This window comes from Anopheles nili, chromosome 3, assembly GCF_943737925.1.
Source record: "Anopheles nili chromosome 3, idAnoNiliSN_F5_01, whole genome shotgun sequence".
In the NCBI taxonomy this organism is placed as follows: domain Eukaryota; kingdom Metazoa; phylum Arthropoda; class Insecta; order Diptera; family Culicidae; genus Anopheles; species Anopheles nili.
Genome location: NC_071292.1, coordinates 64,317,729 through 64,329,683, shown reverse-complemented (window position 1 = coordinate 64,329,683; position 11,955 = coordinate 64,317,729). Strand labels below are relative to the sequence as shown.

Genomic DNA, 11,955 nt, shown 5'->3' with positions numbered 1-11,955 from the left:
CTGCAAACCCTTCAGGTCGTTTCTCGTGACGCACCACGCGACAGATGGAGCCTAGGCAAAGGGTGTAGGCATCGAAAGGGTCACACAATAAGCGTGCTTTGCGCGAAGGGGTCAAACAAAACGCGATAGGAGACTTGGCCGTGCGTTTGTTTCTCATGCCCGATGCCACCATTATCCGGATGGCAGGACGGAGTTGTTTTTTTTTTCTCTCCTTCAATTTCCCATTAACCCTTTCCCGTTGCTATCGTCCTTACGGAAAGGACACGCGGAACGGCGAACGGTATTGCTTTTATTCAAATTTCCGACCCTGGCTGTGACCCTTTCGACTGGGCCTGGGTGTTTCCCGGGGCAGAACTCGCAAGAGGTGGGCTTTCTTGGTGCGTTTTTCCACGGCGAACCGTTTCACCGGGAAAAACCAGTTTTCCTTCGCGGAAAAGCCCATACACAATTCGATGTAGTTTTTCGCTCGTTGTTCGGCTTCACCATCATCCAGACCAATGCAGGAAGGCTGTTAGAAAGGTGTACAAACAGCCAGCAAGCCCCGGAGAGCCTATTCGTGAGCGAAGTGTCCGCAAGGAAACATCAACGGCGATTCGAAAGCAGTTCGGGTAAATGAAGCAGTAAACGGTTGGATTTCTTGGAGTGAACAATTTACTAAAGGTGCACACAACAAAAACGCACGATCTACGAGCAGCAGAGTCCATCGACGAGAGTCTCATTTTTACTGCAATCGGCGCGGTTCATCGCGTACGCCGTATTGGACGATTCGAGCTGCTTCAGCAACGGTTGGTTCGCTTCACACCGGAATCGATTACCCTCCAGCATTATACGCACCAGCTGCGGGAAGGAAGCGGAGAGATTCGTAGCGTCGATTTGCTCGAGTCGGTTCCCGTGAAGATCCAGCTTCAGCATACGTGGCACTAGCCACAACATGTCCAGATCGAGCCGAGTTAAGTGATTATCCGCCAGATGTACGTACTTCAGTTGGGGGATGGCATCGGTCAGACTGCTGCTCACCGTCTCCAGCTGATTGCCGTCGAGCTTGAGCAGGATTAGCCTTGTGAAGCACGCGACCGAACGGAAATCAAACTCACGGATCCGATTGTACGACACATCGAGGCTGATCAGCTTCTCGAACGGTGGGAGGTTGTCCACACTGGCCAGCTTGTTGTGGGGCATCTTGAGCAGAATCAATTCAGCATCAACACCAATTCCTTCAACCGTCCGGATACCGTTTCCGGTGGCCACGAGCTGACGTAGGTTCGAAGGGACCTGCACCGAAGCGAGATGATTGTGGCTCACGTCGATGATGTCGAATGACCAGCGACGCTCGAACTGCATCAGATCGAACGATTTGAGCGCGTTGTGCGATACGTTCAGCTTCGATAGTGAGTGACATTCCTGGAACTGCTGATCGTCGATCGCACCCAGATTGTTCTGCTGCAGTTCCAGCGTCTCCAGCTCGGATAGATCTTCGAACAGCGAGAGTGGCAACTCGGTGAGTTGATTCCTCGCCAGAAGAAGTGTCTTCAGATCACGCAACCGCTTGAATGCCGTGCTTTCGATGATGGTGATGGCGTTGTCCGAGAGATCGAGCAACTGAAGCCGGTTCGCACCGAAGAACGCCTCCTCGGGTAGATCGTGGATTTTGTTGCCCCTGAGAAGGAGCTGCTGGAGGGTTTTGGCATCACCGAAATTGTTCGCCAGCACCTGCTTCACGTCGCAGAAGCTTGCGTTGAGTGTTTCGAGCTTGGGGAAATCCTGAAACATGCCCGGTGGAATCGCCGTCAGGGAGGATCGCTTAAACTGCACCGTGGTCAGTGTGGATGCGTTTCTGGTGATGAAAACGGTCGACATGATTTCGTCCGGGTTCACTTTGGCACCCAAGAGGCTGCAGCTTCGATCGGGCTCCATTATGCAGCGGAGCCGCTGCGAGTACGAGTCCTTGGGAAGGACAATCGCCACCAGTCTAGAATGGCACGAGTGCGTTAGTGTTATGGTTTTTTTTTTTTGCAAAGACATTTTCCCAAAAAAAAAATGCACACTCGTATACTCACACGAAAACTACCCAAAGTTTGACCATCTTGAAGCGAGAACAGGAGCTAACTGAGCCAACTCCACAGCTAGAACCGTCTCATCGAATTCCCAACGCAACCCGACTCAAGGCAAGCGTCATTGGCGATAAGGAATCTCCGGCGAATGCTCTATTTTCCTCGAACTTTCACCCAACGATCGCTTTTAATCGCCACGCCACGAGAATCAGCTCCAACGATTGGCGATGCTGAGCCGGAGTAACTTGTTTATTTGTTTTGCCTCAACGGGACGTACTTTCCGCGAACAGCATCGTAAACATAGGTTCATCTACTCCGCTCGAACAGGCGCGGTAGATGACGCTTTCAACCGGAATGGGCTGGAATTATATGGCACTTCATTATGCTCGCACCAGCTACTGCCATCCTTTGCAGCATGGAATTCAAGCCCGATCCCACAGCTCGGTGGCTAATGAGCGTTTTATTGTAATGAGCGACTTACAACCGTACGTCGTGTGCGCGATTGAGCCATCCTACCGGTTCGGCACAATGATGGGAATGCGTCCATTTGCACCTCAAAACCCGCACATTTGTTCGCCACACCTGATGTCGCTGGGTTAACAAAAACCCGAAACAAACGCAACGATTGCATTCTACGCACGTCACATCGCGCCCATGGGAATTGAAAACCGCTTGGTCCCGTACACGGAAACTGCATTCCGAGCGGAACGCGCTTGGCCGTCGGCAGACGGATCGGGTGCGCGATTCCGAGATTCCTGTGTCGATACGCTCGCTCGCTGGGTTTTACAGTAATTCATTCGTGCTTGCGCTGATGAAGCGAACGAAAAGCCGTTGAGTGGCATTTTAGATTAACACAAAAACGGCTCGACATGATGTTAGTTGTAGGGCAAAACAAATTAAGTCAGCTTCGCAATCATTATGTGCATTCAATTTTAGCTCTGTTGCAGGTTGTTTTGTAATTTATGCACACTGAGTGCAACTCCTTACTGTAGTATCGGTAGTTTTTGACACATTTTTCATCATGTTTTCGAAACACACGCACGTGCAGGCGCTCCTAAAATGAATTAGATGCGGTCGAGCACCTAATCGTGGGCCCAATTGACACCGTAATAGAAACAAATGGCAGCCGTAATAGATGAAGTTATCCATTAGAGCGAGTTCTCGCTGCCGTTCGTTCGCAGTCCCCGGGGGAAGACAAATAGTGCCCTTCTGTTCACCCTGATGAGAGCAATTAATCAAACAAGAAAACCTCCACCGCTCACTTTCGCACCTTGCAGCACTACAATTCGGGTCTCATGCCCAATCCAGCCTGTTGCATTCCGCTGGTTGTCCGCTAATTCGCCACGGTTACGGTGCTTAAAACCGTATAAATCACTCGAAACGCATCGCTAGCCGGTCGGACGATCGCTACTTACTGCGTCAATCAAAAGCCCATCAAAGTGCAGCAACGGTTCCGGGCTGTGGGGCGATTGACCCCTTGGAACGACCCCAAATAAAGCCGGGACCAGGAGTCAAAACGGTTTCGCCCGATCCTTCGCGTCAGCTGAGGGGCATAGCGTTTCTCGACGAGGACGAACCGATTCACCAGTCCCCCATGGGTTCGTCAGGCCCAAAAACCAATACTGGGGAAGGAAATAAACAGCCCCAGCCCATCGCAACGGCCCCAAAGTCCCAAACGGCGTGATGGGTTGATGCCACAGCCGGCCGGAGCTGTCCATTACCGGCAAACTGCCCGTCAGCGGCAGCATCACCATAAACATCCACTTTAATAATCATTATTTGAAAACATTTATTATAAACTGCTTAATTACAGAGCCTCGCTCAGCTGGAGCGCTCAGGCTGGCACCTTTCTGGTTTTTTTCTTTTTCTTCCGGCCAGCGCGGTGAGAGCCGCCTGGGGTTGCTTTGGGCGCGAATGACAGTACGACAGGCGTGCAAAATTTGAAGGTTACACCGAGCGGAGGCTTGGGGATCGTTCCGCGTGCAAAAAATAAACGCGTGCTCACCGGAACACCTGGAAGCTGTTGAGGATCGAGTGCGGAACGAACACGTAATCCTTCGACTGTGCAGGCGAAGAAAAAAGGTGGAAAATAAGCCGAACAAGCGAGGAGTGTCTAATGGCACACGAAGAATGGTGTACAACATGGGAAGTACCGTTAAGGAGCATATCAAACTGTGATGGAAGTGGCTTGAAGGCGCTTTAATGCCTTCGCCATTTATCCTCAGAACCACCTGCCGAATATTCCGAAGAGCTGCTCAATTTTTCCAATTTGTAGTTTTTCCAAAAGGTTCACTGGGGCTGTAATCTGACAGGATCTGTTTTTGTGAGCCCTGCGAGACATCACGTAACAGTCACAAATTTTGTGACATCCCAAGAATGGCAGATACAAAGTTTGTAAGCATCACCGTATGATAAGCATACAATTTAATCCGTTGTTTTAATATCCTGTCACAACGCTTTGTCACACTCACGCGCATATCACGCACTCGGTCCCAATTCAAAGCCTACTTTTCAGGTGGCCATGTTTGCCTTTGCTGTCATTTGCTCCCTGACAGAGGAACAGTAATTCAATGTGCTGATTCATATTTGCCATCGTTTTGTAGCAAACACGCCATTTGTGATACTAATCAAACAGCAGAATCTCAACAAAGGGTTGAAGGTTTGTTTGGATTATATATATTTCCAAGCAAACCGGAACCATTGCATTCAGCAGCTCATCGATCGAACGGGTGTAATTAAGTTCCCTCTGTTGCTACACTGATTATTCTGCTGTGATTGTTGAAGTCATGCAGCATCATCACCCGGTCGAAGTTTATGAACAATGCTAATAGAATTTGAATTTGAATATTCAACGCAACGCACTGCCAATTATTGTGACACCAACTTCAACCTGTAGCCCCAACAGTTTGTGTAAATGGTAAAATCAACCGAGCGTAAATAACCCATGCACGAGAAGCGCATTACGCGACGCATTGCAAGCGACCCATAAAGCGGTCAGCATGTCCCACCTAGCTGGCCGTGGTAAGTGCATCGAATAATTTACCTTTGCGATTCAATTTCGCACCAGGATTGGTTTCCCCTATTTTGGTTTGGGGACGCATTACCCGCGTACAATTCAACCATCGCATGCAAAAACCACCGGGCATATATATTCGCTGCTACCACGCGAAGGTTAATAGTGTCATGAATTATTTTTAGCACCGATACCCGTCCAAACAACCGGTGCCTGAACGGTGCAACTTTGTGTGACCGCCCGGTCACACACGAGCAGGACCTGCGCCCGGTTCGAAGCGATCATTCCGAGACCGCCATAAAACTTTATACGATCACCTACATCCCCAGCGCGCTCGGAACGATCATTTACAACACCCAAACCCGCTGGTCAACACCCACCAGGGCTTTACGACCTCGACGACCCCGGGACACGGCGAGAATTTTATGAATGAATGCCACACCGCATCGGAGTGGCCCGTAATGACCACATCGGCCGATGGAGGGCGTATGTATTTTTTTTTCTCCTGCTTTCGATTCCTGATACACCATCCGCGTCCCACACGCGACTCGTGGCATCCCTTTGGATTGGGCACGAAGGGCTCCCAGATGGTGCTTTATTGCGCCACCACGCAAGGTTCGTCATCGGCGCGCGTGTTTAAGTCTCCGCCAACTGTACACCGGCGGTTTTTCTAGGGCCCGTTGCATTCGGTGACGGTGCAATACGATGTCGTACGTTACGTTGGAATTGATTCGCGACGGCTCGACGACCATCGTGTTGAGATGCGCACCTCTGCTGGGCTTAGCGGGCTTTATCCGGGAAGGCCATTGGACATGGATGACAAATCACGGTAAAGACGAACCCGAACGGAGGGCTCGGATAAGATGATCCGTGCAGGTGGCTTCGTCTCTGATACGCCATTTCCTGAAAGGCTTATTACATTTACGAAAAATAAATAAAAAATAAACTGACTCATAAAATTCAAAATTGACGTAAAAGTGTGTTGATAAATTAACCAATCCCTTCAAATTACCCTTTCACCGGTTCGTCCAACCATCCGCTCGAGCTGCGCCGCAATAACGGATAAAGTGCATCCAAGCCAGAGGGTTAAACCACCTTCACTTCAAATGCAATTGCGCTTCAATCATCGCGAACCGATCGTTCACGGCGTAACGCGTTTTTCTCAATTCCAATGAAAAGCGGCCCCCTTACAAGCTTTCCCTAATCCGCGGCGCTCGCCATTAAAAACCACCAGGACCATATGGCAATTACATTACGTGGCTTTCGACCGAGCTGAAAAACTAAGGAGGCTTTTAGTTTGCCGTTTATATTTTTTTTTCCGCCTTCTCGATCCTCTGCTCCGCGTATCGACGCTTCAATCAGCCGCCGCAGCTAATAGACCGCTCGTGTTTGTGAGTGTTCCGAGACGAGGAAAAGTCCCGCGTGGGAGTCCCGGCCATTCGAATCCCCCCTCGCGTTCCTTGCCCCGGAGAAGCTCGCAATAAACCGATGATGACGATAATTTGTTGTCTACATGTGTTTGAATTATCGCAATCGTTTAGCGCGGGTTAGAAGCCGACCATTTTCCTTCAACAGCCCGAGCGAGAGAGCGCACGTGTATGCGTCTTACCCTTTCTAATTTAAACGAAACGGCACCATGCATCAGCCTAGGTAGGTGCAGCCACCGCAAAAGGCACCGGCACCGAGATCAACTGTTTACCGAACAGGATTTGAAACCCTTCGGCCAGAACGCGGGTCAGGCAAAAGGTTAACCGCCATCGAACCGCCCGTGTGTCGTCTTCGGTACCGTGTGGAAATGGCGTGCCTGATCGTCCTGTTAAGGTACCGTCCGTTTCTAAGAGCGGCATTAAACTGATCATCACACACACAGACACACACACACACGCACGATCATTGCCATGTGATAGCGGCTAACGAAAGGGCGGCATTAACACCTTTCGATAAAGTCCGGCTAATGTCCAGCATTCCGCAAGCAAGTTCACACGGCCATTGCTGGCCTTTTGACCGTGCAGTTTTCCTTCCCGCTGTCTTTGGGTGTCCTTCCCGTTGGGTGGGTAATTAAAGGCGAATTAAGCGGGATGAGTTTATCTTGCCGTTGCGGTTGAGAAATGGCGGCCCTTTAAGATGTGCCCAGAGCGATGGAACGAGTGGTGAAAATTGCGTGATCTTCGTACAGCTTCATTTCGTCAAAGAGCCCTGTCAGTGACACCTGTTTCATTAGCTGAATTTTCGTCGGTGCTAAAGGACCAAAAATCACTTTCAAAAACCCTCACGCAATGGTCATGAGGCGGCTGCAAACGTGCACTTTGTAACGCCATTGGGCGCTTGTGATTTCCTCAGCCGGGACGACAGAGACACGGCACAAAATAGCGATCGCCACTTTCGGGACATTAAAACAAACCCAACACCCCCTATCGGGGTCGGGCTTCGTGCACGCTATAGCTTCATCATTACCCCGATGCATGCTGATTATACACGCCACGGCACACATCCTGAACCTTATTATCATAAACCGTTAGCCCGTTATCATTGCTAATGCGTTCGCTTTACGGTCCCGTCACGATCGCACTTTCGGAGCCTTTTTCTCGGGCGAAACGACATAATGAAAGGACCTGCCGATTGGCTTTTCTTATTCCTGTTCGGACCTCTATGTGTGCGTGTGTGTGTGTGTGCTTCGTTTCTTCTTTTGTCTACCTTTTACCTGGGCTGTTCAATTCCGCGAGTCGCTTCTCCTTTTCCGCGATCGTGCTCCGAGGCGACGTGTTAATAATTTGCTCGACGAAAGCGAACAAAAACCCCGAGCTGCTTGCGGGTTGAGTGAAGGACCCGCTTCTCCCCCCAAACCCCGAAGGTCATCCCCGGGAGGGTCTGGTTTTCATGCTGCTGTTGTTGTTGTTTTTCTTTCGCGGTTGCCTTATTTTTTTTTTTCGGTAGCACCATGATTGATGACGAACGGAAAACATCTTTGACCCTTCGGAGTGGGACCCTTCGCGAATAAAGCGGCCCTCTTGAATGCGTCCTTTTTCTTACCCTTCGCTCCTTGTTTTTTTTTTTGCTCACTCATCCAACTCCCCGTTCTCTGGGCGCCCTTAAATTCCGGCAATCGATAATGGAACACCGATAAGAGACGCGAATGGAGCGAGGCGCTTTATTTAACCCATTCCCAGTGGACCAGAGAGGGCGAAATAAAAACCGCTCACTGCACCCGCGGCTGTGCTGCGCCGGAAAATGATAAATTAACTCACGAACCAATAAAAGTGGGCCCAACCCAAGGAGAGCGCAAGGAATCACCTGTACCTGGAGGTTTCCACCGGGCGAAAGGAACACGCCTCAGCAAGCCCTGTGACCATTTGCTCGAATGCCACCGGGAATGCACGCAGGATATTAATCACCCATCGAGTAAGCACTTTGTCGAGAAGATTGCGAAATTGTCATGTCAGCGGGCGAGTGGTGCGGCCCCCAAAAGGACTCCCATGGTTCGGGTTCGAGCAAACATGGCGCCCGGTTCGATGCCCAAAGTAGGTCATTGAAATTCTGCACTTTATTTCCGCCCGAACCAGTTCCAGCGTGCCTTCCAGCGCGCACGTCCCAGCTGGGGTTTGTTTCGGGCTCTACGTCCTCAGGTTTCAGTGGGCCGAAAACGGTCAGTTTGTGGATCTGGGGTGGGGGGAGAAAAAAAATCAATTACATGTATCATGTTTCGGAGAAATTATGATTACCGTTTCGATGCTTATTTACCGCCCGTGGTCGAATCGCGGCGTCCAATTACGCACAGCAACAGCGACATTTTCCTCGGCCCGATGGTTCCAATTGCGCTTCAGCTCGAATCGCGAAACGCACCGATTATCGAGATGAGACACGACGAGACGCGGTAACGATCTGGGTGGTGAAGCCGTTTTTGAATGTCTCAAATGGTTGGCATAATTTGATGTAAAAAAATGCTCCCCATACGTCGCGATCGAACGAGTGATCGTTATTTGCGAGCAATTAAGTGATGATAATTCGCGGTGATCGTGAGGAAAATGTTCACTTATTCAACGGAATTTTCCCTTATAAGCCCCTTCCGATTTATGTGACATTAAGGAATTATAGAAGCTACGGAAGCATCTTTAAAATAAAATTATGTTTGTTGAAAGACTCAAGGAAGACGCCACGCTTAGCACAAAGCAAAAGGCGATCGTTGAATTCGCTGAAAGTAATTTATTCACAGGTGCAGGAATTTTGATGCTGAATTGCTTGCAGAATTTGCACACGTTTCACTCGCTTCGAGCAGAATATCGTGATCATGTTCAACAAGCTGCGACATAGGTGTTTCATTTTCCCAATTATTGTACCACGCCAACATCCGGAAACTTCACAACCTGGTGAAAAATTCCTCTGGCGATTCCCGCACCTATTTCAAACCACGCTTAAACCAGCCCGCTTCCAGCGGTTGATGCATTCCATCGCATGAACACCGTAGCTTCACGGTGCACCAGGAAACAATCCACACCGACCGAACGGGGTGGCCCCGGGTTGATTCATTAGGTTAACCCGCGTGCAACCCACGTGACCCACGCGGCAATGGCATCATGTCATCAGCGATCAACCGAGAGCCGCAAGAAAATGCACCTCCAACGCGGTCCACGATGCCAGGTTGTGGCTCAATTGACACCGATTTCGTTGAAAAAAAAAGCACCACCACGCGGTGATGCATGGTTACTCGTGGCTTGGCCTCGATCGCGCGAGCCACCTCGAGGCCGCTAAGTCCGGGCTGGAGTATGTTTGCCGTGGTGGTTTGTCGTGGATGCAGTTCTCCGGCCGCTTCGGATGAGGAAAAACAAACTTGACAGCGGTTCCCGGTGCGGTTCCTCCCACCAAATACCGGCCAAGAGCGAGAGAGAGAGAGAGAGAGGTCAGCCGCCCGGTGACGGTTTGCATTTATTATTGCCAACTCCCAACATGCCCCATGGTTTGTTGGTTGAGGGGTTGCTGTGCCAAAGGAAAAAGCTCGCAAACGGGAACCCGACGCTGGAAATGGGGCCGTGCAGGCCGTTTGTTGGATGGGCCCTTTTGGGATGGGTCCGTAAATCATGCAGCCACAACACGAGACACACTCCAGCCGTCGTCGTCGACGTCTTTGCCGTAATAAAGTTGTGCAACAAGCCGATGGACACGGTTTGATCTTGTACCGTAACCTTTGGCCCTTTGCCGCCCGTTGGCCCATTGGCGGGGTCCTTTGGCGTTTGAACCGGTGTGAGCCCTTACGCTACGATTCGTGGTGGGTTTTGGAACCACGAGGTTCTCACACGCCAAAGTTCGATGGAACCAACGAGTGAACGATTTTTGTACATCTGATAATTCTGTGTGGAATTCTATGAGTTTACAATTTAGAGGAGGCATGAAAAGAAAATTTATTAAACTTTCATGTGGGTAACAATGGCGCTAATAAATTGGTAAACCCTTGAAGTGTAAACCCTTGATACAGCTGGCAGTATTGACTCTCTGGGAAACTCCGCTTCAAAGATGTCAACCTAAAGCAAACCATGTTCCATGTTTGTACGCTCCCGTTTGCCGAGAGAGTTTGTTTTGTGATGGATCTCCACAAAAAAACCCAGCTCCATTGGAAAACCAACCCCCTCGATGGTTCCAATTGTATCGGTGGTTTTTGAGCTCAATTTAACGCTCTTTTTTTCATCCAAACCACCACCATATGGTCGGCAAGGGAGCGACCTCAACCAGACTGCAAGCTGTTATTCCTAGACGAGCTGAGATTTGAATTTCATTGTCTCCAGTGAACGAACTCCGTTCGTAAAAGCGGCAGAGCAAACACACACACACGCACTGGCCGAAGTGAAAGAAAAATTCGCCCCTTTTCATGAATCAAAAACTGGACACAACTGCACCTCCCGGGCCAGCTTGACGAACTTGTCAAAATGAATTTGCGCAAAAACCTCAGAGCCCCAGCTTTCGGTTCCCCGTTCGGTCCGAGAGGCCAAACCCTGCGGTCGTTCACTGCAGCGCCACCAAATTAAGTGCATGTTGTTGCACTTTTTGGCCGATCTCCCGGCCGTCCGGGCTGACCTACCGATAATTTTCGTGTCGAAAGTATGCCCTCCCCATTCCAGGGAACGCCGTCCCACAGTGTGCGTGTGGGGTTGTTGGTTTTTTTATTCTTCTTTCTTCATTGTGTTGCCCATTTTTGTTTTCGGGTAGCATCATCTCCTCCACCCGATGCACCGTGCACACGCACGCTAGCCAAGGAAGCGGGTCTTGTGCGAAGAAAGAGAAATGCAATCTCATCATATTTCCGCAAAACAGAAAAAAATGAAGAACTCCCCAAACCATCCGGGTGGGCCCGTCGGCGGCACAATGGCGGCCATGGTTTGATGAGGGAATCCCTCACAGCGAAGGGAACGAGCCAGGAAAGTTCGCAGAAGCCGTCCGCGAAGAGGAGCGCATTCCACCGCGCTTGGATATCGGGAAGCGGGAAGCGTTTTCCGTCCACTTCCCGGGTTCGTTGCCCTCCGAAAGCCCTTGTGCGCCACGTAACGATCACCGATCGCCGGCCCGCTGCGGTTATTTTGCAGTTATAATAATGATATCAGCTGTAACAATAATGAAAAGCACATCCGTCGATAATGATTTCTCGCAATCACTCCTCCCTGGCGGAGGATTGTCAAGCCACTCCTTGGGGTCGCGGAATGAGATCGCGTTCCAGCGGGAAATAGAGAGTGCAAGAGAGAGAGAGAGAAAGAATGAGCCCGCCTTTCGGAGGACTTGGCCAGTCATCGTGGGGTTTTCCTCGTATTTTGCGGCTCTCTCTCTCTCTCTCGTGCGAAGGGGAGTTTACTTACAAACATTAATTAAGTAAATGTAACTCAACTGTAACCATCAAGATTAATACTGCGC

General features: G+C 50.2%; 1 protein-coding gene across 1 annotated transcript; it reads right to left on the bottom strand.

Moving 5' to 3' along the window:
* Window positions 1–641: 641 nt before the first annotated feature.
* Window positions 642–2,083, bottom strand: LOC128723237 (carboxypeptidase N subunit 2-like). The gene is made up of 2 exons (XM_053816954.1): window positions 2,058–2,083; window positions 642–1,969 (listed from the first exon to the last, which is right to left on the bottom strand). Exons 1-2 carry the CDS (start codon window positions 2,081–2,083, stop codon window positions 685–687), a joined length of 1,311 nt encoding a protein of 436 aa, XP_053672929.1. The 3' UTR covers window positions 642–684.
* Between the last annotated feature and the right edge of the window lie 9,872 nt (window positions 2,084–11,955).

What these genes read in the sequence shown, in the direction of transcription:
- LOC128723237 (XM_053816954.1), bottom strand. Translation starts at nt 2,083, where the DNA reads ATGGTCAAACTTTGGGTAGTTTTCGT. An exon ending in AAACTTTGGGTAGTTTTCGT is followed by an intron (nt 1,970 to 2,057) that starts GTGAGTATACGA and finishes GTGCCATTCTAG; the next exon opens with ACTGGTGGCGATTGTCCTTC.